Below are 27129 nucleotides of genomic sequence, written 5' to 3'. Positions count from 1 at the left end.
CTGAGCTTGAAGCAGGTGATCCTTGAAACCTGATTTTTGTACCTGAAGTTGAATTTTTCTTGTAAGGTTAAACCCAAATTTTTGCGGTCACTAATCATAACTGTGCTGGGGAGCATTTCTGAAAAGCTGGACAAGGACATCAGCAACTGGGTAATAACAGGCATTTGGGTATGTAGACTATGTATCTGCTTCAGGAATAATTTAAATCACAAGCAAAATTTCTCATTTATTTCCATGAGGACAAAATCAGGAAGTGGATTATTCTTGTGGTTCATGAGATCATTGTACCATTCAGAGAACAATCAATCTATTCTATACCTATGGGAATGATAGCAAGGGAAGAAGATGGAGCCTGTAAGCTCTTTATGGGTGTAGTAAAAAATGATCATTGAAACTAATCTTAAATATTTAGAGTTTAGCCCTTCCTGAAAAAGCTATCAAGGATTTAATAGAAAATAAAAGCTTTTCTATTACATTTGTAACCATGCCCTAGTAATTAGAAGAGAAAAATAAACTGGATATTGAATCTCATATGGAAGCCTGAAATGCCTCCAACCTCTAAAAAGGAAAAATTTTCTCTTAAACTATCTGGACTTTCACAGTAACTGCAGGGTAGCCAAATAGATGTGACTTTACTAGGTTTTTCTGTAAGTAGTCTCTTACAGGCATATAGCTATTAATGATGTTTAATTAATTACTGCCAGGACTGAGGTCTTAATGAAGTTTTTATTTTCAAGCAATTTAAGAGGCTAGTGCTGATGCAGTAATTTCTTAATTTTAGAGCAGAATATCTTCATTTTAGAGCAAACTTATTGAAACTTTATCTGCAATATACACCTGTTTTTCCATCAAACTTAAAATTTCTTATGTACGTCTACATAAATATGCTTATGTCCCTTTCCCAATTCTTTTTTTTAAAAAGTGTCTTGCTAACGGAAGTCCAGGAGATCTTCACAAAACAAGTGCTTTCATCTCTGTTACTGGATTTTATTGTTTCCCTCAGCAAAAAAAAAAACTTACATAGATATGTTTTATGTATTGGTTCTTAGCAAGAAGTGGTTTAGATCAATGGTAATTTTGAATTGTCAAGGTACCGAAGAGAAGCATAGCTATAACATTTTAGTAGTCGATGGCTTTTCTGTGTTCTAATAACATTAGGAAGTGGACTTCATGGGATTTTTTTTTTTTTGTTGAAACAGCAGTTACTAGCAAACAAACAAGTTTATCAGTATATATTTTGTTCTCTCTCTGTATCATCTGTGGGCCTTCCAGATGTGCTTGCCACTTTGGCATATTTAGTGAGCTAAATTACACATAAACTAAAAGAACATTTAGTAATTAAAAAAATATTATTAAATCATTTATCTCTGGAGTTTTAAGCAGAATTCTTTGTCATCTCCAAAAAGATCATATGTTAATGTTAGTTAAAGTTTTGAGCTGAAAACTCAAATACCTGGTTTCATGTTAATAAATACAATTGTCATTTACATAGGGTCAAATTTCAGCAGTTGCAGTTACAAATACAAATTTTGAAGAGGATTAATAAAATGGGGGGAAAGTTGTTGAAGTTTACAGAGCAGAGGGCATTTTCTGCAAGGCTCTAGAGCCAGGAATTCCTATAGCTTGTATATTTCTGCCTCGCAGTGGGAGCTGAGTAATGGAGTCGTTCACCCAAAGCTGGAAGATGGGATCAACGCCTTCCAAGGGAGAGCCCCCTCTGGGGGCTACAATGGCATCAGAGAGCAGTTCTTCAGCCATTTTACATGTGGGAGGAGGCGAGGTGCTTTCCCTCAGAGATGCCCACCACATGACATGGCATTCATGTTGAGCTGTGGGTGGGAGGAGTTGAGCCTAATTGAACAGTAGCTGTTGACCTGGCATGCTCCATAAACGGTCCTGACACCATTTGGTACTTAATTGTGGTCTAGCATCAAACAGCTCCCTTGAACTGCAGATCTGAGGCACAGCTCAAAGAATAATTCCATTTGCCTGCGACAAGCCAGCGACTGGCTGACAGAATGAGTAGTATTAGCGAGGGTGGAGACTGCCAGCATCAATAATGATTATATGTGCTGCTTCTGCCTGTGATGAGCTGCCAGCTTGTAAATGCTGAACAATTGAGTGACCTTGGACAAACCAGTCCCAATAATGATACAGCATTTGTTTTAATATGAAAGTGACAAGAAGGAAAAGATCACAGTGTGTCTCTCTTTCATGCAATCCCTCATCTCCAAAATGGATGCATCTCATGTGAATTTAATAATTCGTTTCATATGCAAAGCCTCTTTCTCTGGTATTAAGATCTTCATTTCAAAGCTTAGGAAATTTAAAGACGACTGAAGGCTGGAGTCAAGAAAGGAAGATAGTTCTTATACCTGCAGTGGCTGTCACCTGCTTAGAGATAATAAAAATACTTTCTGAAAGTTAAAACTGTGCTTTGTCTCAGCTTAGGTACCTGCAAGTTTTCTGTCTTTGGGAGCAGTGGCAGCCTGTCCCCTTGTGGGGATGAGGCCTGGTCATGGCTGTCCTGAGGCACTGCATGTTGCTGCTCCTGGCCCATGTATGGGAAGAGGAGGAGGAAGAGGCGTGGGATGAAAGTGGCTGCTTTGGCACAGCGTGGTCCTCAGTGCTGGCATGCCTGGCCTGAGCAACCAGAGAGCTCAGTGTGGCCCCATGGCACCGCTGGGCTCTCTTTCCTGTCCCATCCTTCTCCTGGGACCCCCTCTGAAGGCTTGGCAGCCCCTCAGCAGGCTAGGAGTTGGTGTTCGCCAAAAGGATCTCCATGGCTGTCTTTGGCAACTTCTGCCAAATGCTGCCTCCTGAGAGAGGGAGCTGGTCTCCTGGGAGCTGGGCACCCCAGGGCTCTGTGCTTCTGCAATACCCCCAGGACCAGGGTGACTGTCCTGCAATGTCATGGTGATCTCTGGGCATCTCCAAGCCCTGGCAGCAGGTCCCAGGCCCTGCTCCTAGCACAGATGTCCTGTGGCAACAGGTTCTGGTGAAATTCATTATTTTCTGTAATAATTTAGAAGAGCTGGAGGTGGGTAAAAGGAAGAGCATGGGAATAAAAAGGGTGTAAGATAGAGTCTGAGAATCTTATAAATTGTAGTTTTTAAATTGAGGGTAGTGATACCAATTCATTAATTGAATAACATTGTAGGCATTTAAAAGTAAGATATTTTTATGGCTGTGTTAAGTGGTTTTAAAGATATATTTTGCTCTCCTTCTCATAAATTAGTCTTGATAATATCTTCCTGTTCATGGAAGCAGAAATTCTCAAAATCTGTCTCTTGGCATTTTGCCATTTTGTGGCAGTAATAGATCATTCTCTTCTGATGGGAAGAGTTTTCAATAAATGTCATCTCGACAAGCAGCTGTGTGAAACAGGCTGATCCATCCTCTGTCTTTGGGTCAAATACTCACTGTCTCTGCTGCAAACAAAATACGAAAACTAAAGAGATGAAGTCCAATGGGGTGCGTTCAGTTAGCATGGAAGAAATTCAAAACACTTTGAAGGATGGATCTGCATCTCAGCATCACAGAGGATATGGAAAAATGTTCTTGCTGGTTACTGCAGGAGAGCTTTACAGCTGTGGAGGATCCTGTCAGCTTTAATAGGCTCTGAATACATTACTGACTAACCTGGCTTACAAGCAGCTGACATTAAAGTGCTTGATGCCCCTGACACCCTCCTTCATCTCTTCCCTGCCTACAGATGAAGAGACAAAGTCTGCAGGAAAGTAATACCAGCATAGCCAAAAACCCAAAATAGCTGAGCAGTGTAGTGATGTGTTTATTTTATCTGAATATTTTCAGATAAAATTACAAACATATCACACATACCCAGAATATTATCCATAAAGAGCTGTGGAAATGAGGGGAAAAAAGAACTGTATGAGATGTGGAAAACAAATTAATCCTTTGTAACAGAGCTCATCATATGTTACAAGAAAGTGTGGTATGACTTAAGTCAAAGCTTGGGAGTTTCAGAAGAAAATAAAGACTACAGTTGCTGTCTCTGGCTGTTGAACAAAGTGAGCCTTCAAGGTTCAGCTTTTAGTCAGAAATAATCAACATGCTGTCTTGCTACCAACACTTCTTGTTATCTGCTCTGATAAAGAAGGATCTAAGCTTTTATATTAGATCACATACTGAACTTGACAGCATCATTCTGATAAAGAAAGAAAAAACAGAAGAGCTGTAATGAGTGTGTTTGGCAGGACTCACATTGTCAAGTCCTCAAAAAGAAAGGTTTTCATTTTTTTGATTGATTGATTGGTCTGACCTTACAGGTGAGTCAAGTCTCTGCAGGACCATAAAACTAACTTTTCTGACCCTTCAATTTATAGTACTTTCCTTTTTTCTTTTCTGTTCTGTGTCTAAGACAGGTGAAATGATTCAACACAGCTTCTACTGATCCTAAAAGTTCTGTGATTCATCATAACTTCAGGATGTTAATCTATTTATTTCGTGCATGATCACATATAGAGAAGGAAAGAAGTGCTTGAGCCACCATTTCTTTACTTATCAATTTATTTATTTGTTCTCCAGCTCTACAAGGGATGTTTTAATCCTCTGAAACTTCTATCTTCAGATGGCATGTGAGAGAGTAGAACTCTCTGGGACATTAGAGAGTCTCTCTTTAGATCAAAATGTAGGCTTTTGTATCACTTCTCAGCACTGTGAAATTTTTGATATCAGAATAACTAGGAAAACAATTAAAGAAAATGGACAGAACACAATATTGTTACAAAGGCTTGAGAGCAAGAGATATGTCACATAAGCTTCCTCATACTCTCGAGAGCGTGGTTGTCAAAGTATGTGAGAAGACAAGAAAAAGGAAAATTGCTAACTGGTGTAAAAAAACCTCCCAGGCCAGTTCCAAACTGCTGAAGTTTCAGCAGCTTGCTGAAGGGGGACTTGCAGTGTAGCTGTCACTCCTAGTTTGTCTCTCCTGGGAGTTCAAGGTCACTGCCTCACATTGCCATAAAAGGCCAGCTCATCCTGCATCTTCTGACCTCCCTTCATAGTTTGTATTGATGCCTTCTCCTTTGAGAAGGCTTTCTGGTGAGAGTTACAACAGGTATTATAATGAAAGGGGAAAGGGTTGAGAAGTCATATCACAGTCCAAGCTAATATCATCTGATAAATGCTTCATCTGATCCTGGTGTCACTTTTGGTCACCCTAGAATAGAACAACACACTATGTTTGATGTCCTTGCAGTTGCCTATTGGTCTCACCAATTTAGTAAAATTTCACTGTTGAAAATTTGCTGCTCAGTAAATTCAAACCGTTTATAAGAAACATTGAAGATGTTCTTGAACTCTTAAAAATTATTGAGGACTTTCATGGCGGAATGCTACTGAGTACTAGTAAAAGATGTTGCAGACGGGAACCCACAAAACTGTGGAACTGTTATTGTTCTTGTGAAAGGAAACAGGGCTGACTGTTTGCATATTGTTTCCCCTTTATCCTACCATATCCAAGAGGACAGAAGGGTTTTGGAGAGGTAAATGAATATACCAGCTCTGCATGAAATGCCAGCCGCGCTAATACTTGATATGTAACAGCCTTTGAATGCATTGCCATGCATTTAAATTCGCACCTCTTAGTTATACAAGTTTTCCTTTTGGGTTTGCAGTCAAATGTTTGAACAGTTTGATTATTCACTCCACTTCTAATTGGTCTAAAGTTTGCTGTTTGAATTAGGTGTCTTCTCTCTCCTGCAAAGTACCTCAGCAGGGTGATGGAATTCTTGCAGGACTATCACCTGGGTATGTAAGGCCACCACAGGTGTAGTGGGGCCAAAAAGGTTGAGTCAATAAAATATTAGAGAGTTTGGGTCAAGAGAAGTATTAGAAGCTTGGGCAGCCTGAGACAGCCATTCTGGTTAGCTCATTTCAGATAAGAATATCTATTGCACTTAATAAATTAAATAGGCTAAATAATAATAATCTTTAATAGGTGTAATTCATTTCAACTGCAAACCAGGGCTTCTGACTGGTCAGCTAGAGACTCCAAAACAAGACAGTGTTGTCTACAAGGGTGTCTTGTGTGCCGCAGCAGCCATTCAAGTTATCTCATGTATTGAGTTAAGCATCTTTTGAGAAGGGGAAAAAAAAAGAAAGAGATGAACATATTTCATCAAGTTTTGTAATTCAAGGCTAAGGCATGAAAAGAGATTCTGTGCTGTGAGTATGGCATTTGCATATCTTGTGTTGTGCAGCACCTCTGTGTGGCCAAAGGTCATGGAGATAAGTGTGTGCCAACTTTCTTTGCCAACAGTAGTAACACTCAGTGCCTGTTAGGCATAATGGCCATGTACATTGTGAGTCATTTCTGCGGGCTTTCTTTTCATGATGCTTTAAATAAGAAGTTCTTTTCGTGGTCATACTTTTCATTTACCATATCAAGACTGCACTTAGTGGGGCAAGAATGAAAAGGAAAGTTATGAGAATTATCTGTGTCTTTATTTCCTTAAATTGATTCTCTCCTGAATATTTCCATTTACAAATAAAGACATTGTAGATATATTTGTAAAACATAATGAATAAAGGAAAGACAGAAATGCATAATAGGTAAAACTAAATAACAAAAAAACCCACAAGAACGCTGTTGTTTCTGTTGTTTTCCTTCATTTGCCCTGATAGTCTTCTTTAACATGTTAAAATATGAAGCTCATAGAACAGTCTGCAGAGCAGTAGCTACTATTACCACTTTGGATCTAAGGAAAAGCATTACAAAAACTGAGCTCCAAAGAAACCAGGGAAGTAAAAGATATTGTTTTATTGTTATGTGTGGTGACAAACTAGAGTGTGAAGCCCCTCAAGGGAAGACATAGGTGAATCTGGGCCCCTCCACATCTCATGAGTGTTGTAGCTTCATCCCTGCCTTGTAGGAAGGGAACCTTTGCTGTTTTGCCTTTTCCTTGTTACCTAAAAATGGAATTTTGTGAACAGTGCCTTGAACTGGACCTTCATTTCTGAAGCCTTGCTTTTGTAAAAAATACTTTAAACTGAAATGATGAAGGAAATGGCTTTTTTCAAGCTATTTGTTTACAACTTAACTACATGGTCCCTCATTTGACAGAGCTGCAGCAGCCCCTACTCCTTTTCCCTTCCTTCTGCAGAGCTCATAATGTAATGGGTTGCCATGGGAAGAGGCCAGGGCTTCCTCAGTGCATGCTGCCCTGCTTCTTTTCCCTGTCAGGGGCTCCCTCTGTGTTGGCAGCACTCATCCTTCACCAGTGCCTTGCTCACATCAGTGTTTTCTTTTAACCTTGCCCAAGTCTGTCTTCAGAGGCAGTTCCCGAGGTCACTGTGGAGCTTGATTTACAGCAAGTGGCGCACGTAGGAATTGCTCATGTCTTCAATACTTCAGCTCTTCTAATCTGAATCTGAAGTACAGATTTTGACTGATTTATGGCTTTACAGCTTATTGAAGCTGATATAAGGCCAAGAGTGGTTATTTTTTTCACAAGCACACTACCTACAGTCTTTATAAGGAAGCAAATACTTCAATAAATTACTTTATAATATCAACATTTTCTACATTAGATTTCTCTTCTAGTCTTCTGTTTAGTAGATCTGCTCATTGAACTTACAATTGAGTAAATACCTATTCCGTGCTTGCAAAATTACAAATGTTCAGTCTTAATCCAGCAGACTTCCTTATTGATCATCAGCCCCTTGACAGAGACCACACAATCTTCTAGGTGCAGTGGGTTTCAGAAGCTCAGAGGAATGAACAGTGTCCAGAAGCAGGACATTCTGCTCATAAAAAGCCTGGTGCTATTTTACAGGAGTGATTGCTGAGCATCCCCCAGCAACAGCTATACTGCAAGAAGTACTGGCATCTCACTTTTATTGCATCAGCTCTTGAGAAGTGAGGCTGGAACTATAGCATCATTGCTGAAACCTGTGTGTTGAGAGTATGTAACACTGTGCCAAAGTAGCCACTTTTTGCTCTCAGTTTTTCCTTTCACTATCTGTGGAATGTTTTGTGTGTTCACTCATCTCACAAACTCAGCAGTGAACTTCACAAGGTCTCAGCCTGCCACGTGCAGTCAGAAAAGACAGCCACAGGAGGGAAGGTGTGTTGGTGGGTCACCTTTTGGTCCTCAAAAGAGCAGTGACTGATGTAAAGCAGACTTCATGCTGTGACCTCGAGGGCAGATTATATGTTAACTATAGGTCTCTCTTGTGGTGTTAGTGTAGATAATTGTTAAAACAACATTAGCCTGGTTAAAAAGCCTGGGAGAATCCCTGGTGTGATTCAGTTTAGCATGAGGTTCCAGAATTCAGAGCACTTCTTAATATTGACTGCATGCTTCCCAATGATTAAGACATCAAATCAGAGACATTTCAAGGCAGTCTTTATAATTCATTGTATTTGCTTTATTAGCATTGCTTCATTAATGACACCCTTCCTTCCACAGTTGTTGTTGTTGTTGTTGTTGTTATTATTATTTTATTACTGTACCAGCAGAAACATAGTCTGAGAATGCAAAACAAATAGCAAAGCATCCTTTAAGGCTATTAGAAATATTAATATCAATAAATCAAAAATTTCACTAAGAAAAATATTGTTCTTTTCATAAAAAAGGATATAAATTATTTTACTAACTTCCTGTATTCCTGAATGTTACAAATCGAGAATGGGGAAATTGAGTGATTTTTTTTTTCTTGTTCCATCATTATTCAGCATCATGCTTTAACATTTGTTCTCTGGAAACTTTTCTTTCAGTGTATTGGGAGTCTTGGTTTAATTAAATGAACTTGTGGTATTTTCTGTGTTGCTTTGATGGGAAAGTTCTGTGAGGTCTTAGAAAGAGCAGGATAAAAAGGCTGCACAAGAGCAGAGATGGAGCATCCCTCTACTTCATATATTGGCAGGAAAAGCCTTGGTTCAGAGATTGACAGAGAAAAAGAGGAAAGGTGTCCAACCAAAATTACAAGTAAGGAAAAAGCTGTACAGCAAATCAATATGCTGCAGTGAACACCAAAGTATTTCACTAACGGAGAGATTCCAAAAATGTTATGTTAAATGTTTTGCTAATACAAAACTTATAGGAAGGTAGAGTTAAACCAAGGGATACTGAGGTGTGAGCTCTGGGCACAGCATTAGCCATTCTTCTTCACCTAATGCAGGCAGGGTGAGCTTTGAAGCAGAACTGATTTATACCCTAGCAAGGCTTTAGATTGGGATCTGTCATCTTAGGAAGGAAAAGAAGGAAGCTGTCAGGATTTTCGGAATATTTCAAAGTTCAAAGGGTTCTCTTGATGCTGAGGGAAAAACTTCCTCCCACAACTCCCCCCCCCCCCCCCCCCCTCTCCCCTGGATTTCTCTTTATATTCAGTCCATTAGTCCATTTTTGGTGCAAGATGTTTGCATCCATTGGTCTGCAGCTCCCCTCAAGGGAAAAAGAAACAACCCACAAAACTGTGAGGATGTTAGAAAATCATGATACTATCAACTAGCACTGGTGGCTGGGTCTTATGGGGAAGTTTTTTTTTTTTAAGAATTCAACTTAACTGCAGATCTGATGATAGTATCAGTTTAGCTGAGCAGATGACAAAGGTTCTCCTCCAGCTATGTTACAGTGATTAAAAAGTTGCTCCTGACTTGAATAAGTAAGTTAAAAATTAATAAATGAGTGTTCATGCAAAATCAGGGTCAAATTAGTCTTATTGACTTGAAAGCCTAAGACTTACTGCCTCATCTTACCTTTTCTAAATCCTCATTATATAGCTGTGAGACAAAGAAAGAGCTTTATGCTCTGCCTTGTATTAGCAGGCTAATTGTGGAGAGTTAAAAATTCCCGGGAACAAGCAGCAGTTAAGCTTCCACATGCTGACTTCAAGGAATTGTGTACAGCAGGCTTCATTAAACAAAGGACAGAGACATTTCATAATAAAGCAGAAAACAGGCCTGGATGTAACATTCAGGTTTCTAACAGCTGCCAGGAGAATTCATGTGCTTTTATAGTATAAGCTTCTCTTGCATTTCGTCCTTAAGATGACAGAATCATAGGCAGAAGTTGTTCTGCTGGACTGAGAAAAAGCTTGGGAGATAAAGCCTTTAGAGGTAAAATGTGAGTATCACATAAATACATACTTTTAGGGATGATTCTGCTGTTCTCACAGACATCTCTGTGGGCTCATGTCGTCCAGCACTCTGGAGGTACAGTTGGAATGCTGCTTCCATGAGGTGTGCAAGGCACTCTGCATTTTTGAGAGACTCCCCAGTCATCTTTTATGTTGCTGGTTTTATGATTTGAAAAGTAATCTTGAAATTATTACCTCTGCTGAGAGTATGGCATGGCCACATGGAAGGAAGTAAAGGATGGACAGAAATACCCTCAAAATGTAAATTAAATTTATCTTACATGTTTAAGCTTATTTTAATTCTTAGATAGCTATTAGTCTAAGAAGCAGTTCATTGAAATTTAATTGTACCTGTAATTAAAATATTTATACTAAAATTGGGTCAGGCAGCTGGCATGTACAGCTTCCCTGCTTTCATGCAACTCCAAAAAATTTTTTTAAAAGGCAAAGTAGTCCTCATTATGATGTTTGGAAATTAGGAGCTGCTTCTTTCAGAATGCACTGCTCACTTTATTTAGAACAGAGACTTCGAACTCCCCTCACTGTGTGAAAACAGAACTTGAATTAGCTGCTCTAAAGAAGTGGGAGATGGGGCATCAAAGAGCCTTCTGTTCATTAAGATAAACACTGAATATGTGTTTCATGTTTGGTTTCAGTATAACATTCTGAATAGAGGATTAAGCAGTTGCTTCCCACAGTCTTAAACTATTGAGATGGTGTGGGAGAAGGAGGAGAATAAAGGGATTTAAGCTATTATGCAAAGAATTAGTGTTGAGAGAGTGAAAGGTCCCCCTATTACCCATTGAATTCTGCATGGATTTAGTTGTGTTGAGAGTGTAACACAGCTCTCTATGTTGGACACACAGAAAGTACATAATTAGGTTTCAGGAGTCCAGCTAAAGTTTCAATCTGGACACTGATCTTGTGATGTGGATTCTTGCCAGTTGATTATGTACTTTCAAACCATATTATGTTGTTTTCAGGAAAAAGAAAAACATTGTTTCATAACTGAAATTTTCTTTTTATGTAATTCTTTTTGCTACCTCTTAACTTTAGAAAGAAGCCTGCATTATTTTTTTTGAGGTACCAATGACAACTGGGGACACAGATTTTACCCTTCTTGCTCTCAAATGCAGTCACCTTAGCTGCAGAAACAGTCATGCTCCGCCCCACTTTGTGTTCCCCAAAATAATTTTTATTACACTTGTTTTATAGATCAAGTTGATTGAACTGATCATGTGAGTCAGAGTGAAAGAGGGGTTTGCAATCTGTCCATGCCTTATGCCTTTTCTGTGGGTGTGGATGATAGATATTTTTATGAATTGGCTGGTAAGCCATTTACAGTGGTTTATTTTGGATTAAATAAATGAGATTTTGGTAACAGTTATGATATTTCAGGTCTCTTACATCAGAGGAGCTCTTTTCTGTTGACATCAATGAAATGTTAATGTATTAATTGTAATGTTCAAGTTCCCTGAATGGTTTTTCTACCCCTAGTTCTGTTTTAAAAACTGTTTCATTTTTTAATTCAGTTTGATTGCTGTTAGCCAACCCATAAGGACATTTTCATATCTTGAGGTTTTTTTAAAATATGTATATTTTGTTTACTTCATTGTAACTGATGAGAAATTACATACCTTTTTCATATTTTTTTTCCTCTAGGTATCTGTTACTCCTCACTCTGGGAAAACAGGCAGTAGCTAGATTTGGTCTTTCTTAGGGCAACTATTCTCATAATTTAGGGGAAAAAACTCCCCAGGAATGGGTATATTTAATTTTTTTTTAATAAATGTAGAAGCTCTACCAAGCTGATTGATTATATTCTCTTCATTTTCTTTTCTTGTATTCTATTTTTAACATTTCAGGGTTGCACTTTGGGGATGGGGAGTTGGATCATCTTCAGAATATTTCATTTTCATGTTTGCACCACTTTGTTTAAAACAGGAGTGCTAAAGAATAGCAGTGGTTAGAATGCATTGTTTAATGTGTTTTAAAGCTGAAACGTTCAAATTCACCAAAAATTACCATTACCAAGTTCATCCTCAAGAGGTTTTTTAGTGGGAAGAATAACACTAAATGGGTGACAGACCTCAGTCAGAGACATCCAGTTCTATGCAGAAAAGAACACCAAAAAAAGCTCAGAAATCAATCTTAATGTACGCTTCTTGGAGGAAGGGAAGGAAGGACTCCAAATGTTTGACAGGATTTCCAGGTTCCATGGCTTCATTAACACATTGACTCACTGGTCCTGCATGGTGATCTGCCTCATTTGGGATTCAGTAGAAGGTGGCTACATCATGGTTTCACTCCCTGCTGATTGGTTTGCTGAGATTTCAGCTCATTATTTCTCTGCCTCTTTGCTATGTATTAGGTGATGCTGACAGGGTCTTTCTCTTATCCAAACATATATGTGAGCTTGGATTTACTGGAGTGATAGAAAATTTGTCCCCCTTAAACCTCAATTTCTGTAACTTTTTCACACTGAGTTGAAAAATAACTGTGAATTTGTTTTATATCTCTCTTCTTCCTTATCTCCAGTATTTAGCTTCTCATAATAAGAGAGACAAAAAATGTATTTGAATGCAGATCACAGAGATTTCTGAGTACAGCCTGAAAACTTTAGGCACCAGATTTTTCATTCTAGAGGCTCCTTTCCAGTCTGTGCTTCATCTTAATCTATTTATTCAAAATCTTCAAAATCTTTTATAGGTGTTGACATATGCTTATTTGTCTACAGCTCTTTCCGGAAGAGCTAACATTTGAACATTTGGGCTGCTGAAATCCTGGTTCTTTTGGAAAGGAGACAATATGCCATTATATGTGTGCCATTATGTAATGCAAAACCAGGTCCATGCTAACTCAGAATCGTTCTTTACTGAATACTTATTGGACATCTGTATATCTCAGACTTATCTGATTAGATAAATTTCCACTGGAAAAAAGTCTTACTCTATTTTGCACAGAATAAGCAGCTAACAGGACAGAGGTTATGCAAATACAAGATATTATCAGCAGGCAAGACAAGCAGTGTATTCCCTACACCATGATAACAATTGTGAATACTTTGAATGCACACAGTTTTTACCCTCTTGTAAGTGTGGCATAACTTCTCCTTCTCTTCCATATGACTTAACTGTCCCACAGTCTCTGTGGAGAGGCATATGCATACATGCAATTCCTATGGAAGAGCTGACACTAGAAATTTATCTGTGGGTTATCCAGTGCAGTGGCACTCTGAATTTTCCATACTTGAACAGTATTAGTTTCCATAACAATAGCCAGTCTGAGGTATAATTTGGGATGGCAGGTCTGAGATGGTGTTGACCTATCAGAATGCTGTAGTGTGCAAACATACATCAGCAATATGAGATGTACCAACATCTCCACAGGTTTGCTAGAATACTTTGGCAAGGAGATTTGTACACAAAAGCAAGCAGAAGCTTGCTCTGTCAATCTCTTCTGCTCAAAAATTTTACCACAAAGTTCCTAATGAGTGCAGGTTGTGGTCTGTGAGCATTCTCTGTGCTGAATGTGCTCCTACACACTTTACACACATAAATACTGTGGATGGTATTAGATAGACTTCATCTAAAGTAATTTAGACATGGGATTAATTCTCGTCCAAATTACAGAGTGCATAAATTGTTCCTAATTTTAAAATAATTTTTAGGAGCAACTAGATGCAATTCAGCTTAATGAAATAATGCACCTGTAGGAAATAAAACCCCTAAACTGAGAAGAAGTCAGGGTACTTGAGCCCTTCCTAGCAAGTTCTTGAGGTGAAATATCGATCATTTCTCTGAACTGTAAGTCTTACAAAAGGCTTATGATGTGTTACTGTTTTTATTCTCAAACAGAGATTTGTTCTGGCTTTTATTTTCCCTTCCTTCTTACTCCTAGAAGGGAGATGAGGTAAGCACTGTATTTATATAATACACAGTACAGATAATTTTGTTGAACAAAATAAAAATAAATCACAGCTATTTTCTGAATAGATCCCTTTTTCTGTCAGAATAAATTTCAGATTGTTGGCAGTTTTTCCACAAGGTTTTCTGTGACATCAGACCTAATTACCACCTATTCTGCTACTTAAAAATATGGGACCCTGGCAACACAGCTTCCCTTCTCCAATCACAGGGCAGGAAAGAAACTGCAGGCTACTGCATTTGGATTTGTCAGAATAAATAATTGAAAGGCTCATCAGCTTTTCGCTAATGAACAAGGAAATGTGATTAAGAAACTTTAAAGGAAAATAGTTGAAAACAATATAGAAATGATAGCAGGGATGATTGCTGGGAATGAGTGTCTGAAATTTCTGAATAAGTGATTTCTTCAACCAGGCACAAGGACAGTAGTTTAATCTTCTATTAAAAGATTCCTGTCAGTTTGGAAAAGCTCTGAATCAGGAGATTAGACACATCTCAGAAGCTGACAAGGCAGTCACTTCTCTTAAGACAGCTACTTTCTGGCAAATGCTCAAAAATAAATTCTTGTGTGTGTGTGTGTGTGTGTGTGTGTGTGTGGTTTTGGTTTCCTTTTTTGCTGTTTGAAGACTTAACTTCTACCCAGCAATGACTAGGACATTTCTGACTAGTCAATCTTTTTTCTCAGAGACTCTAAAAATACAAATCATCTTTCAGACCAAAATGTTCTAGAGATGCTTACCAAGTTTACTGTGGCTAACATCTAGAAATTGCACTGATTAGCTCCTGGCATGCTTCCTTGCAAGTACTTTGCATGTTAGTATCTCATTAAATATCATATTCCTCTTTATTATTCTTCAGCACCAAAAAAATGCTTCTACTTTATATCTAATCTGTTGCTATGCTTTTAACGGATGCTCTCCCAGCTTATCTAAAGGAGATAGGACATCATAGAGAAACTCAAAAAAAAAGCAAAATAACAGATGCTTCTGCAGTTCTTCTGGGTGTCAGGAGAAAAATATCTTGTTTTTTCCTTTATATACATTCATAAATGACACAGAATTTTTATGAATAAAGGCACAAAAGTCAACAAGATTACAAATTTTCAAGTGTGTAACTTTCCAGATACTCAGATATAAAAGTAATATGCGCAGAAGTGTGAGATTCATAGTTATAAAGATTAATAAAAAAAGGTAAAATAAAATGTGAAATACGCTCGTAAGCCTCAAATAGGATACTCAGCATTACAGAAAATGCTCTGGGTCTAAAACCCAGAAAGAAAAATACTCTGCTACCTCAAGAGGTCTTTGCTGATTCTTTACCTGTTTTTATTCTTTCCACATGATGTAGACCCACCATAATGTAGTGCACAGTGTGAATAATGGAAGCTCCTTCAATAGGGACATCTAGCAAAGATATAAGCTCTCCTCAAAGAGCAGAGATGTTGGAGATCTTCATCTGTCAGGAATTCTCTGCAGTTCTCTTTTCCAGAGTGGACAGTGTAGCAAAAAAAAAAAAAAAAAAAAAAAAAAATTTACTCTTTATGCTTTTCCCAAACCAAGTTCTGTGAAAGCTTGTCTGTAAAGTTTCTCTTGAGCCCCCAGATTGCATGGGTGTAGTCAATGAAGAATTCGCATTGCCCCTTTTTCTTCTGTAGAAGGAAGTCTTGGAAGAATAATTCTTCATTATTCAAGTAAATTCCTTGTAAAATGGCTTTTTTAATTTTGTCATTACATTTAGAATTTTATTATTTTTATCTCAGACATAACAGTTTGCTTTCTGTGATAGAGAATTTGTCTGTGCTCCCATGGTCTCCAGATTAGATCTGGAGAAAAACTTGTTTTTTCAATTAATTTGTACCAGAACATTTTAGTTTTACGTATAGACTGAAAGTATAGATCTTGTAATTCCTATAAACCATATCAGTGAAATTTTAGCTTTATACAGTAGATCACCTATAGATAAATCCCTGATGCAACACTACTTCTGAAACTCTTACGTGAGGAAAGAAACTGTTGAAAATTGTATATGTATTTAAAGAAACATGAAACTATCAATTTTGTGCTAATTGCCTCACACCATGCCATTCTGAAAAATCATCCTTTTTTTTACATTGCCATAAAAATAATGCACCTGACATGTATGTGCACTTTTCTTTTGTAGGTGGAATGGAGAAAATAAAGCAGCATACCTTTGCATTAGCTCACTACACCTTCACTGTGCTGTCTAACTTGAAATATGCCAATGGGGCTCCTGTAGTCCGTATTTACAGTGACACAGATTTCAGCAATCCTGATGCCCAAGGTCCAATCATTAATTTTAATGTGCTCGATGAAAATGGACAAGTGCTCGGCTTTTCACAGGTATGTTTTTCTCTTGTCTTGAGTTTACAGTTGTACTGTAATTTAAGCATGTTCACAATGAATTCTTCATCCTAAAATAAATCTTTTATTCACAGTAGTCCTTTCTGAGGTTTTGGGTTGTTTCTTCAGAGCTCTGCACCACATATACACACCATTTTTAAAGCAGTAGAGAAGAATCCAATCAATAGTGCTAGCACAATACAAAATACGTACTAGCCAGAGGCAATATCTTACAGATTTATTACTCTACAAATGGGAAGTTTGGAAGTAGGCTGTTTTAACAGGATACATTGACTAGGCAGTTTGATATTTTGCTGCCTTCCTTCTCTAGAGTACTCAAAATTGGGAATTGAAGAGCAAGTCTGGAAAAGCTGATAAAGAGACTGCCTTGGAGCTTTGACATACAAGTGAAATTAGATCTCAGAATATTGCAGTCACCTATGAAAGAGGAGTTCTCTTTTCCCTTCAGTTGTAACAATTACATTCTTGTAATATTCCTGAGCAACCATGGAATAAAGTTGAATGATCAGTGTAAAGAATGAGATTCAAGCTCAAGAAATTCTGAAATGCTGTCTTTCTCAGCAGCTTTTTGTAGCCTTTATCCATCAGGTATACCAAATATCTTTAAGATGAAGCTTCATTAGGCTTTTCTCCCTTCAGCAGAGATGGACCATAATTGTGTGCATGGCTGTGCACCGTGTAGGCAGTGGGTCACACAGGGGACAGTTGCTCACTTGCTCATCAGCAGAAGGCAGAGAAACCACAGTGTTTCTTGTTTTGCTTGCTGCTTCTTTTTTCCCTTGGCTTCCTGAGAGAATAAGATAATGAGGAGAACATGGAGATTTGTCTACAAGAATACAGGAAGAGATCAATTTCTCACTAGGGAGAACAGAAGTGAGGCACTTGTTTTGTAGCTGCAAGTGTGGAGTGTCACATTTTTGTAAGTCATTTACCTGATGAACATGGGATGGCCAAATGTAGAGTACTCAATAAGTTCTTCTTCACATACACCTTTTTTAGCCAATGCTATCAAATTGCAGCAAATGTTCACCACATTTCATTTCAAAGCAGTCCACATTTTTGGAATTAATTAGTCATTTATGTAGCCCTCAATATGTGTGACAATGTTCAGAAAAGACAGGAGATATTAACACAACTGAGTTTGTAAAACTCCCCAAACACTTCAATATTGCTTCTGTTCTTTGATTAAAATCAAAACCTTTATTCTGATTTCTGATTTTCACAACTTCTCAGTAAAATTGGCTGATCCATGTTTCACTTTTTAAAACTCAACTGTAACCCCAAATTAAAAATTCTTTCATAGTCTTATGAATCCATTGTGCCTGTTTGCTACAGTGGCTGCTCATGAAAAGCTTCTTTATTGATCTGTATCATCTGGATTGTGCTGTTCACCAGATTCTGAAGATTTCTAGCATATGTGGAATGAAGAACTATAAAATTTTCAAATGCGTCCTAGTCTCATCTGCAGTGCCTGTTAGAGTACTTTGTTTAATTAAAATAATGTACAATTTAATGACTTTTGGAAATTAACAAGCACTATTCTTTCCAAAGCTGTGACATGTGTGATATATATATAGTTGGCTTCTTTATGGAATGAAATTCTTTCATAGACACCTTATAGAAGTTATGGGGGAGAAAAAGCCTTTGCTGCTTCTTGTTTATGATTACAAAGAAAATACATACAAAAGAAAGTAAACTTCATCAAACTGACTATTTAATCTCTTTATACCTGCATGCATGTCTAAATTTATATAGGTTTATTCAAATCAAAGTTAAATCCAATACTTTTGTTAATTGTTTGGAAGTGAAATAGTGGTCTCTGCTTTGGTGGTGTCTATGGTCTGCCCATTTGTGTGGATTCACAGGGCAGTCTCCACATGCAGTCCAGTGGAGTCAGCAGAACACAGTTTCAGAAGGCTCCCAGAAAACATTTTGGGGAATTTTTTATGAAGGGAAAATTGGATGGCATTTACCTACTACAAGTGGACACCAGTTAATGACTCAGGTTATCTTTGCTTATTAAAAGATAAATGACATAATGTCCTATTCCTTTATGGATGATATCCCATCTATAATTCATTACTTATAACTAGGCATCAAACCAATTCTATTTGCCTCTCTGGCAGGCAATTGTTATGTGCCCATTGCCTATTGTAGGGCATAGTGTGACTGGGCATTACATTAGGTAGCTTGAAAAGGACAATATGGCCAACTGATTCCAGAGAAAATATTATGAGGAGGCTTGGAGCAGTTTATTTGGAACACTTGAGATTGGCAAGAAAGACTTCATAAGTAGACACTGTCTTCAGAGGATACCAAGCTTACATTTAAGCCTCAAGATTTGCATAATTGGCATGATATTCAAAACTCTGAACTAAGCCCAAGATATTTAGCATGTGAAAGGCTTGTAGTGAAATACATGACATGTAATAATACCACTGCTGAAAAATGAAAACAGAGAAAAAATTATGTCTTTCCTCTGTGTAGCAATGGGGAAGAAAGTTATTCTTACCTGCTCATATGGTTGAAATCCATTTGTCAGTGTTATCAGCTTAATTACCAGAGTTAACAAGAGTGTACCAGTAAACACAAACACTCTTGAATTACATACATAGGGTCAATTGCACCAAGAGGAAACATCCACAATCTCAGGTTCATCTTTGAGTAAAACCTTCATTGAAGCTCTGAAGAGCAAATTAAGGCATTTCATTAAAGTGAAAAACAAATAACCACACCATGATTGCATTCTCAGAGATGGCAACAATTTCTACAACCTCCTGTCCCAATATTGATTATATAGAATATTTGGATGTTAAGGGATAGGGTAGGAGTGAAATAACTATGGAAGTTCATTGAATTGCTATTGCTTTTTCCTTTAAATGTTTCTCTGTGACTTTTGAAGGGTAATACTGTCGTAGAATATTATACTTGGAATAAACTTGTGCTGTATCCTATATGTATCATTGGTTTAATTGACAGTTTAATTACTAGTTTAGAGTTTTTTGCTCCAAATGGAATTAAAACAATTAAATAAGAGGGAGTTGTGGACCCCAAACAACAATAGTCAGTCAGAAACTTTGGTTTTGATTTAGATTTTTCATGAAACATTTCTTTATCTAGGAATTAAACTACTACCATTTTGAAATTTCCATAAACCTCTCATCTTTGAGCACTAAAACTGCATTAAATCTCCTCCTTTGAGCTGCACCACGTACTTTCCATGAAAATTATTTCCTTCAGTAAAGCTGTCTCATAGACTGCTATTGGTAGTAATTTGTTCTTGAAATCACTTGGGAGGACACCTGTATTCTTTTCACGCAAAGATGCCTGTCCTCTGCAGTAGCACCTCTGTCATTTTGTTAAGTGTTTATTTGCACTAGAGCATCAAAAAGCCCCTGTTATGATCAGGGGTTGAATTATTACGAATATTTGACAGGTCCAGGACATAAAGATGGTCTTTTTGCCAAATGGCTTCTTCAAATATACCTGTCTAGTCAAGAATGGATAATTCCCCAGCATTAGAGTTTTTGCTGCTAATGAAGTGTGGACAGATGACAGACTGGCAATTTGGAAAGGTGCAAAAATCCAGGGGTAGAGATGAAGGACCTCTGCAGGATAGAAGCAGAGGAGTCAACATTAAAGCAGCAAACTGTCAATCTTCTGCCTCCTTGAGAGGCTACTAGAAAAAGAGAAGGAATCAGCCCTAGACTTTAAAGAGGGCTTGTGATGTAACAAAAGATGGTGTTACAGATATATATCTGGTGCTGAGCTAATGCAGCAAACTCTTCACACAGAGAATCATCAGCTCATTCATTAACAATGAATATCTGCAGCTTTCAGCATATATGAATGTCATGTGTTCTGTCATCCCCAAGTCTTTTCCAGCCTCTTGAACACTGACAGCAATGACTCAGCTTCAGTTTGCATCTCTTTTTATTTTCAGCAAAAACTTGCATAGGACTCTAAGAAGTCCAACCTGATTTGAATGTCAAAGAGATTGAACAGTCATAAGAGAACAACATAGATTTGAAACAACAGTCATACGCACAAAAAAGTGGATTTCTTATAAACTGGGTCAAAGTGCAAATGTTGTATGTTCTCACATTTGCAGATGTGAAGAAACATCACCATTTCTGCTCGACCTTTTATGCTAATATAATTTATGAAATCTTCTCTTTGTTTTGATAGAGAGATGAGATCTGTGAAATTCTCTTTGTATATTCAGTAGATAATTTCAGAGTGATTTTATAATCCCTTCACATTTTATTCTATAAAGTCAGTTTGGAAGCCAGAAGAAGGTAAAGAGCTGGCACAGATGGCCAGATGGAAGTTTACCTGAAATATTTGTTGAATTGTATGCACTGGAGAGCTCTTACCCAGTCACAACTTTCAGTTCAGTGTTATGCTAGTAGTGAAAAATAGCCCTTCCCTTACCAAACCTTTTCTTTTTCCACTCTGATCTTCTGAGACTATATTTTTTTCTCCTCCTGAGCATAATAGAGACAGTAATGGGCTTTAAAAAGTGAGCAAACCATCATGGCTGTCTTTTGAAAAATGACCATAATTTCACATTTCAGCTGTGGATTACCAGCATCCATCCCTACTCTGCTTTTTCACACTGCCTCCTTAGCTTGGAGCCTGAACCTAAAGCACAAGTAACTTGCTGTGATAGGCTCACCTCCAAAAGTTCCCTTAGAGTACATATATACTTGCCATGTCCTCTAAAGATCCTGTCAGGAAGGGAATGAGCATCAGTCCATTAGCAGTCTCAGCCTTCTTGCCTACCACTTCACACTTGTGTGTGATAGACAAACTGCTATAACAGGAATAGCTGCCAAAGACAGAGAATGTAAACATTTTGGTTTGCCTAAGGAAGGCTCTTCTGCAGTGTTGCATATGAATGAGTTTTGCCTCTCAAGACTGAGAGCCCTGCTCACATATATTATAATGAGTTTTGCCTAGGAGCATACATTAGCATGTCCTGGCTCACCCGCATCAATCCAGATAGAGTGAAGGGAGGTCTAGACTTTGAGTTGACTTTCTTCACCCACTTCTCAATTAAAAGAAAAAAAAATCAACATTTCTCAAGAGACAACTTCTAGTGTGCATCCCTTCAGTCTAAATCTATAAAACCATTTGATGACCGCTTTCCTCCATCTCAGCCACCCTTGAATTAATGTAAAGTAAGGATTGACTTGATGACCTAATGGGCTTTTCCTTTTCTCCCTTGCTTTCTGTCATTCTGGAGTGAAGACCAGGGTCTTCCATTGGAATGTGTGGCCTCAAATCACTTACATCCAACCACTCACTGTGACACCTTCCATACTCTGGCAGCCTCTTTCTGCTAGCAGTGTATGTTAGGAGTATAATCTTTAGTTCCAGATCACAGAATATTCTGAGTTGGAAGGGACCTGCAAGGATCATCAAGTCCAACCCTAAGTAAATGGCCCATACAGGGATAAAACCCACAACCTTGGTGTTATTAGCACCTTGCTTGGAGAAGGCAGAATTAGAATAAGACTCCCTCAATAAACAAAGTTTCATTTTCCTTTTAATCCCATTTTTCCTTCTGTATCCAAAGCATTCTATGTTAGTGAATTTTCTCATAAGCAGCTTAGCAGCTGAGCTAAATTCAACCCTGTGGTTTGAGATGTAGAGCGAGAAAAATGTATCTTAGAATTGCATGGTCATCTTTACTTAAACCTTTCTTATCAGAGGCAATTTGTTCTGGGACTTCATTAAAGCAAGAAACAAATAACAACACTATAATTACACTCTCAGAGATGGCAGCAATTTTTACATTTTACATGCAGTACTATATTCACTACTGCAAAATATTTCCTAGTATTTAAACTAAATTTCTCCCACTGCAGAATGACTCCATTATTACATGTATTGGGCAAAGAAAGAGACACCAGTTTGGACAGAAAAGCAGAAATAAAGAGGATTTCAGACATCCAAGATGGGGGAAGAATTGGACAAGACGCATGAAGCAGTGTTGTGTGGGTGAGGTGTGACCAGGGAAGAGACAAAGCAGTATATGCAGGTAGAAATTATTCCATCTACTTGTATTTGGACAGGTCTGCAAACAAAAGTAACACAGGACAAAGTGGTGTGAGGCAGGATGGGAAATGCACAAAAAAGTATCTGCTCTAGGTAAATATCGTGGTGATAGCCAGTTCTGGAAGTGCTTTCATACTGTAAGTACACTGCTTTGGTTTCACAACATTGTCTTTTAAAAGCGTCCTTTTCCTTTAGTAATATCTTGAGGAATTGTTCAGCTGGACTTAGTTTAGTAACCAGGACCTGGCAACAGTCAGGTGAAATGCCCTCCCTCTGCTGTAGGCTTTCAGTGTCACCTTGAGGGATTCAATGCCTTATCTTCCCAATTTACTCTCACCTCACAGGAGTGGAGAGAAAATATGTTAAATACTGTCAAATCTTCAGCTATCAAGTGGCGGATGCATTTGTATATACACACAGCTGGTTCAATACATATTCATATCACTGCTTATCGTTACCTGATAAAAGGGACCAGGCAATACCTGAAGTGGGTTGATTTCTCAAAGTAATTGCTGTTTGTGTCTTAGACAATATTTTTAGTTTCACTAGAAGATAATCTCCAGCCCACTGTACACATGGGGTATACGTACAGAATTAGAGCAGTGGCAGCATGTGAATTACAGGAGTGAAAAAAAGAAATGAGCTACAGTATTTCCCATGCACAGGAAGTTGATACCAAGTCAATTGGATCAGACTGACCAGAGAGTGGTACTACTTGTCAGTACTTGTCTGGAAATCCATACCACATCCCTAAAGGAGATAGCAGGCAATGACGGGGGGGAAGCATCCTACTACATTTAACCTATTTGAAATAAATCTTCATAGAAAGTTATTAAGCAAGACATTTTTGTTGCTCTTCATATTTAGTCAAACTTTTTAGGGTTTTTTCCCCATCTGTTTCATTTTACTTCCATGTAAAACAATCATTCAGTTTTGGAAGTGCAGCATTTTTTTCATCTGGGCCACAGAAAATGGAAATCCAGCATTTTTTAATTCCAGCCAAGAATGGCTTTGCAGCAATGGTCATATGACTCTGAGCTAGTTACACTAATGCTTTTAGAAGCATAACCACTCATTATATTAATTTTGATGACTCAGGGAAAGAAAAATGTTCTCTAACTTGCTTAATGGGATTTTTGGCCATCTTCCCAATAGCTACCTAAAAATTGCTGAGCTGATTACTTACTATTGATTTTAGCTATGGATTTAGCCATTGATTTCAGGAAGTCAGGAATGGCAGATGGACCTGCACAATAGAATGCAAACAAGATTATAAGGACAAAAAGATTGTTGTGAAGATTCCTGTTGAACATATACTGATTTCCTTGGTTCCAATTAGTTTCCAATTGTGTTGTGGCTATCTTGGACCAGAGAGATAGCAGCAATGCAGTAAACCACACTGGCATGTCAATAAATGGCACCTTGTTTCTTCAAACTGGCAAGAAATCATTACAATCTGGATCTTTGCTTTTGTGACATGGCACTGGGTGCTCAAAGACAGCCCTTGCGAAAAGGAGCTCACAATATAGGAAGCAGCTTCATTGATCTAGGTCTGAACATAATCATAATCATTGATCACTGACTGAACATAAGGAGGTGCTGTACTTCAGAGGCTCAGTGTGAGAAATGCAAACCTGCAAAGCTCTCTTCTTGCTGGGGTAGTAGTGGCAGAGTACAGGCTGAGTTCTTTCTGTTTTATCTCATTGCAGGGGGACAAAGACACATGTGAGTTAGTGTGCCTGAAATTGCCTACTATTAAACTGCACATCAGACCTGATCAAGGTTAGAAAGCCTCACAAAAAGACTAGACTGAAGGTGTTGTCTGACACACTGTTTCTCTGGAGTGTCCTTGCAGGTTGCTAAGGAAACGGAAAGAGATAAAAGAAAGATGCTCATAGTTGTTCAGATGAAAGAATCCAAGATGAATGAGGGAGGCTAAACATTTTCTGTTTGATAACAGGGCCAAACTGTGGCTCTGAACTACAGACCTTGTCACATGTGAGAAATGTGGAAAAAAACCACATGGTACTAGGAGAAGAACTGCACTTTTGAGAGTTTACACTGGATTCCCTTGTCCTTGATCTTGGTAAAAGCAGATCAGCTGCCTTTGAATGCATGCAGTGTCTAGTTTCAGTCCACCATCTGAAGCCTTTCAAGACAAAAAGAGACTGGCCCCACCTTCTCTGTTACTCTGCTTCCTTGTTTGCATCTTCCTGCCCCTACATCCCTCTTCCCCACCACACCACTGTATAGGATCCTGTGACTGTAACTAAAGTAATACAGGAGTTTGACCCCACAACCTCCCTATGTTCTATTATCCTTATTTTCAGGGGTTAAATACAGACAAAAGAGGATTTAAGAACCTTAAAATAAATAGGAAATGGTGGAGAAGATTTTGACTGTGACATGAATTAAACCTATGTCACTGGACTTTCAGTAGCATGCACTGCACGTTTTTATTCCTAGGCATTGTTTCCACTTGTATTAGTCTGCTACATTCCCCTTTATCCCTCTTGATATTAGTTATAGCTTAGTCTTCTGTGTAGTTTTCCTCTAGCTTCAACATTTCTGACTAGCAGCAATTTCACCGAAAGCCTTTAGCCTACAAAATAGCTGGGGATGCTCAATGGGATGGAGAGATACAGATGTTTTTCTATGATTCACAAGAGGATGCTTTGTTGAAGTCAGTTATGAAGCCACTGAGGGCTTGAGTTCCTTTGCTTTGCTTTCTTCCTGAAATCTATCCTTTCCCTGATATCATTTTAGTGAACCAGGTTTTCATTGTCAATGAATGCAGTTAGAACTGGAGAGGAAAAAAACCCAAAAAAAACCCAGAAGAGAGGTGTCATTGGTTGGAGAGACCTATGGTCATTAAGGCACCAAATCAAAGAAAACCAAGATGTTTAGCTTACTCATCAGTCTGTTCCATTTCAAATAGCTGGATTCAAATTCACTTGCATATTCAGCAGGTAAGAAAAAAAACAGTTGAAAAAGTGTTAGATCATCCATTAACAAGACTGTGTTTCATTGTTCCATTTCATTTTTATAGCCATCTTCTAGCTTCTGGTTGTCAGAAATGTAAAATTATTGTTACTCCTTTATGCATGAAGAACCTGCAGTTCACTATGTGTATGGCATCTCCTAAGTGAGAATTCCTGCAGAGAGACAACCCACATATTTTGAATTATTTCAATATTTCCAGCTTGCTTCTCTCTCATGCAATCTTACCTGCTATTTGACTGTCTTTAAAACTGCTGAGAAAATTATCACACTGGCTGTAAAGTTCCTGATAAGACAGCATTTATACTGAAGAAGTATATTCAGGACACTGAACTTGACAATATTAATACATTTCAATATCTCTGTCTAATACTTCACTGCCTTCTACCAAAGGGGTTTTGGTCAAAGTAATGAATGGATGAAGACTAAGAAGAGATATACGTCCTCTCTTTGGTTAATTTAAACCATTGTCAACAACTAGAGAGGCAAAAAGGAGAGGATCAGATTACTCAATACTGAGAGAATCTGCCCACATAGAAATTATTTCTCTGAGATGGAAAAAAAAAGCCTTTTTTGTAGAAAACTATGCAGTTAAAACAGTTAATGATACTGTAACTCAACTAAAATTCCTCCTTCTCCCCCCTACCCCCCCTAAATGGTTTGGAAACAAGTGCTGATTTTTTTTTTCCTTCTGACCTACTTCTTATTAAATTGTATTTAACAAGATTAAGTATGCATTTGCATCAGCAACAGCATTTCACAGTCAAATGCTGGATGACAGAAAGAGCTAGGTTACTTCCTCTCCAATTCCATGTCATGAATCAGTGAATTAATTTACCAGTAGATGTGGAGAACAGCATCTTGAAGCCTGTTTTATAACCAGCCATCAGTGGTGTGCAATGAAATTTTTGTAATGAGCAAATCCATCAGACAAACTGCTCTGGTACTTGGGCATTGGCACTGTAGAAAGCAGAATGACAAGTCCTAATCCCAGTTCCTGAAGGACAGTACTTGCCAGTATTGAATTATATGATTTTTTTTTTTAGAACACTTCATGATGTATTATAAAAAGTTCCTTTATTCATGTGAATAATTCTTGTGATAACTTACACAAATAAGTACTTGCTTGAATAAGAGCTCCAGAATTGCATCCTATGGGAATGACTTCAGCAGGGGTGTCTAAAGCATTCATCGTTCTTGGTGTAAGTCTCAGACTTAGTTGATTAGGAATAATGCAAAATTATGTGCTATTTGTAAATCTTTACTCTCATTTAGCATATACCTACCTACAGCAAGTATCATTCTCAGACTTATTTCAATGGAACCTGATGCCAGAGAAAAACTTGCAGCTTTCACTGAGTGCCTCAGAAGCCCTGAAGTGAATTGTTAGCAGAAGTCAGTCATTTAGCAAACACAGAGTCACCAGTGCATTGTGTGACAGAGAATGGGAAAGCAAAACAGACACAGAAGTCAGTCATTTAGCAAACACAGAGAAGTCACCAGTGCATTGTGTGACAGGGAATGGGAAAGCAAAACAGACAAGATTCTCATTTCTTCTCAGAGCTTTCCAGCTGATGAGTATCAACTGAAATAGCAGATTTCCAAGAGGGGACTATTGTAGGGTAATGCATTAAAGTGAAAGCTCTCCACTT

General features: G+C 38.1%; 1 protein-coding gene across 1 annotated transcript in view; it reads left to right on the top strand.

Annotated features, from left to right (window-relative positions):
• Positions 1-27129, top strand: part of MOCOS (molybdenum cofactor sulfurase) — a 185185-nt gene that overhangs the window by 119459 nt on the left and 38597 nt on the right. The window contains exon 6 of the mRNA XM_014312401.1: positions 16194-16393. Within this exon, the coding sequence (XP_014167876.1) occupies positions 16194-16393 (200 nt within the window). The remainder of the gene's footprint in view (positions 1-16193; positions 16394-27129) is intronic.

Source organism: Geospiza fortis, unplaced genomic scaffold, assembly GCF_000277835.1.
Source record: "Geospiza fortis unplaced genomic scaffold, GeoFor_1.0 scaffold206, whole genome shotgun sequence".
NCBI lineage: Eukaryota > Metazoa > Chordata > Aves > Passeriformes > Thraupidae > Geospiza > Geospiza fortis.
The sequence above is the reverse complement of the archived record's forward strand: the minus strand, read 5'-3'. Positions and strand labels throughout refer to the sequence as shown.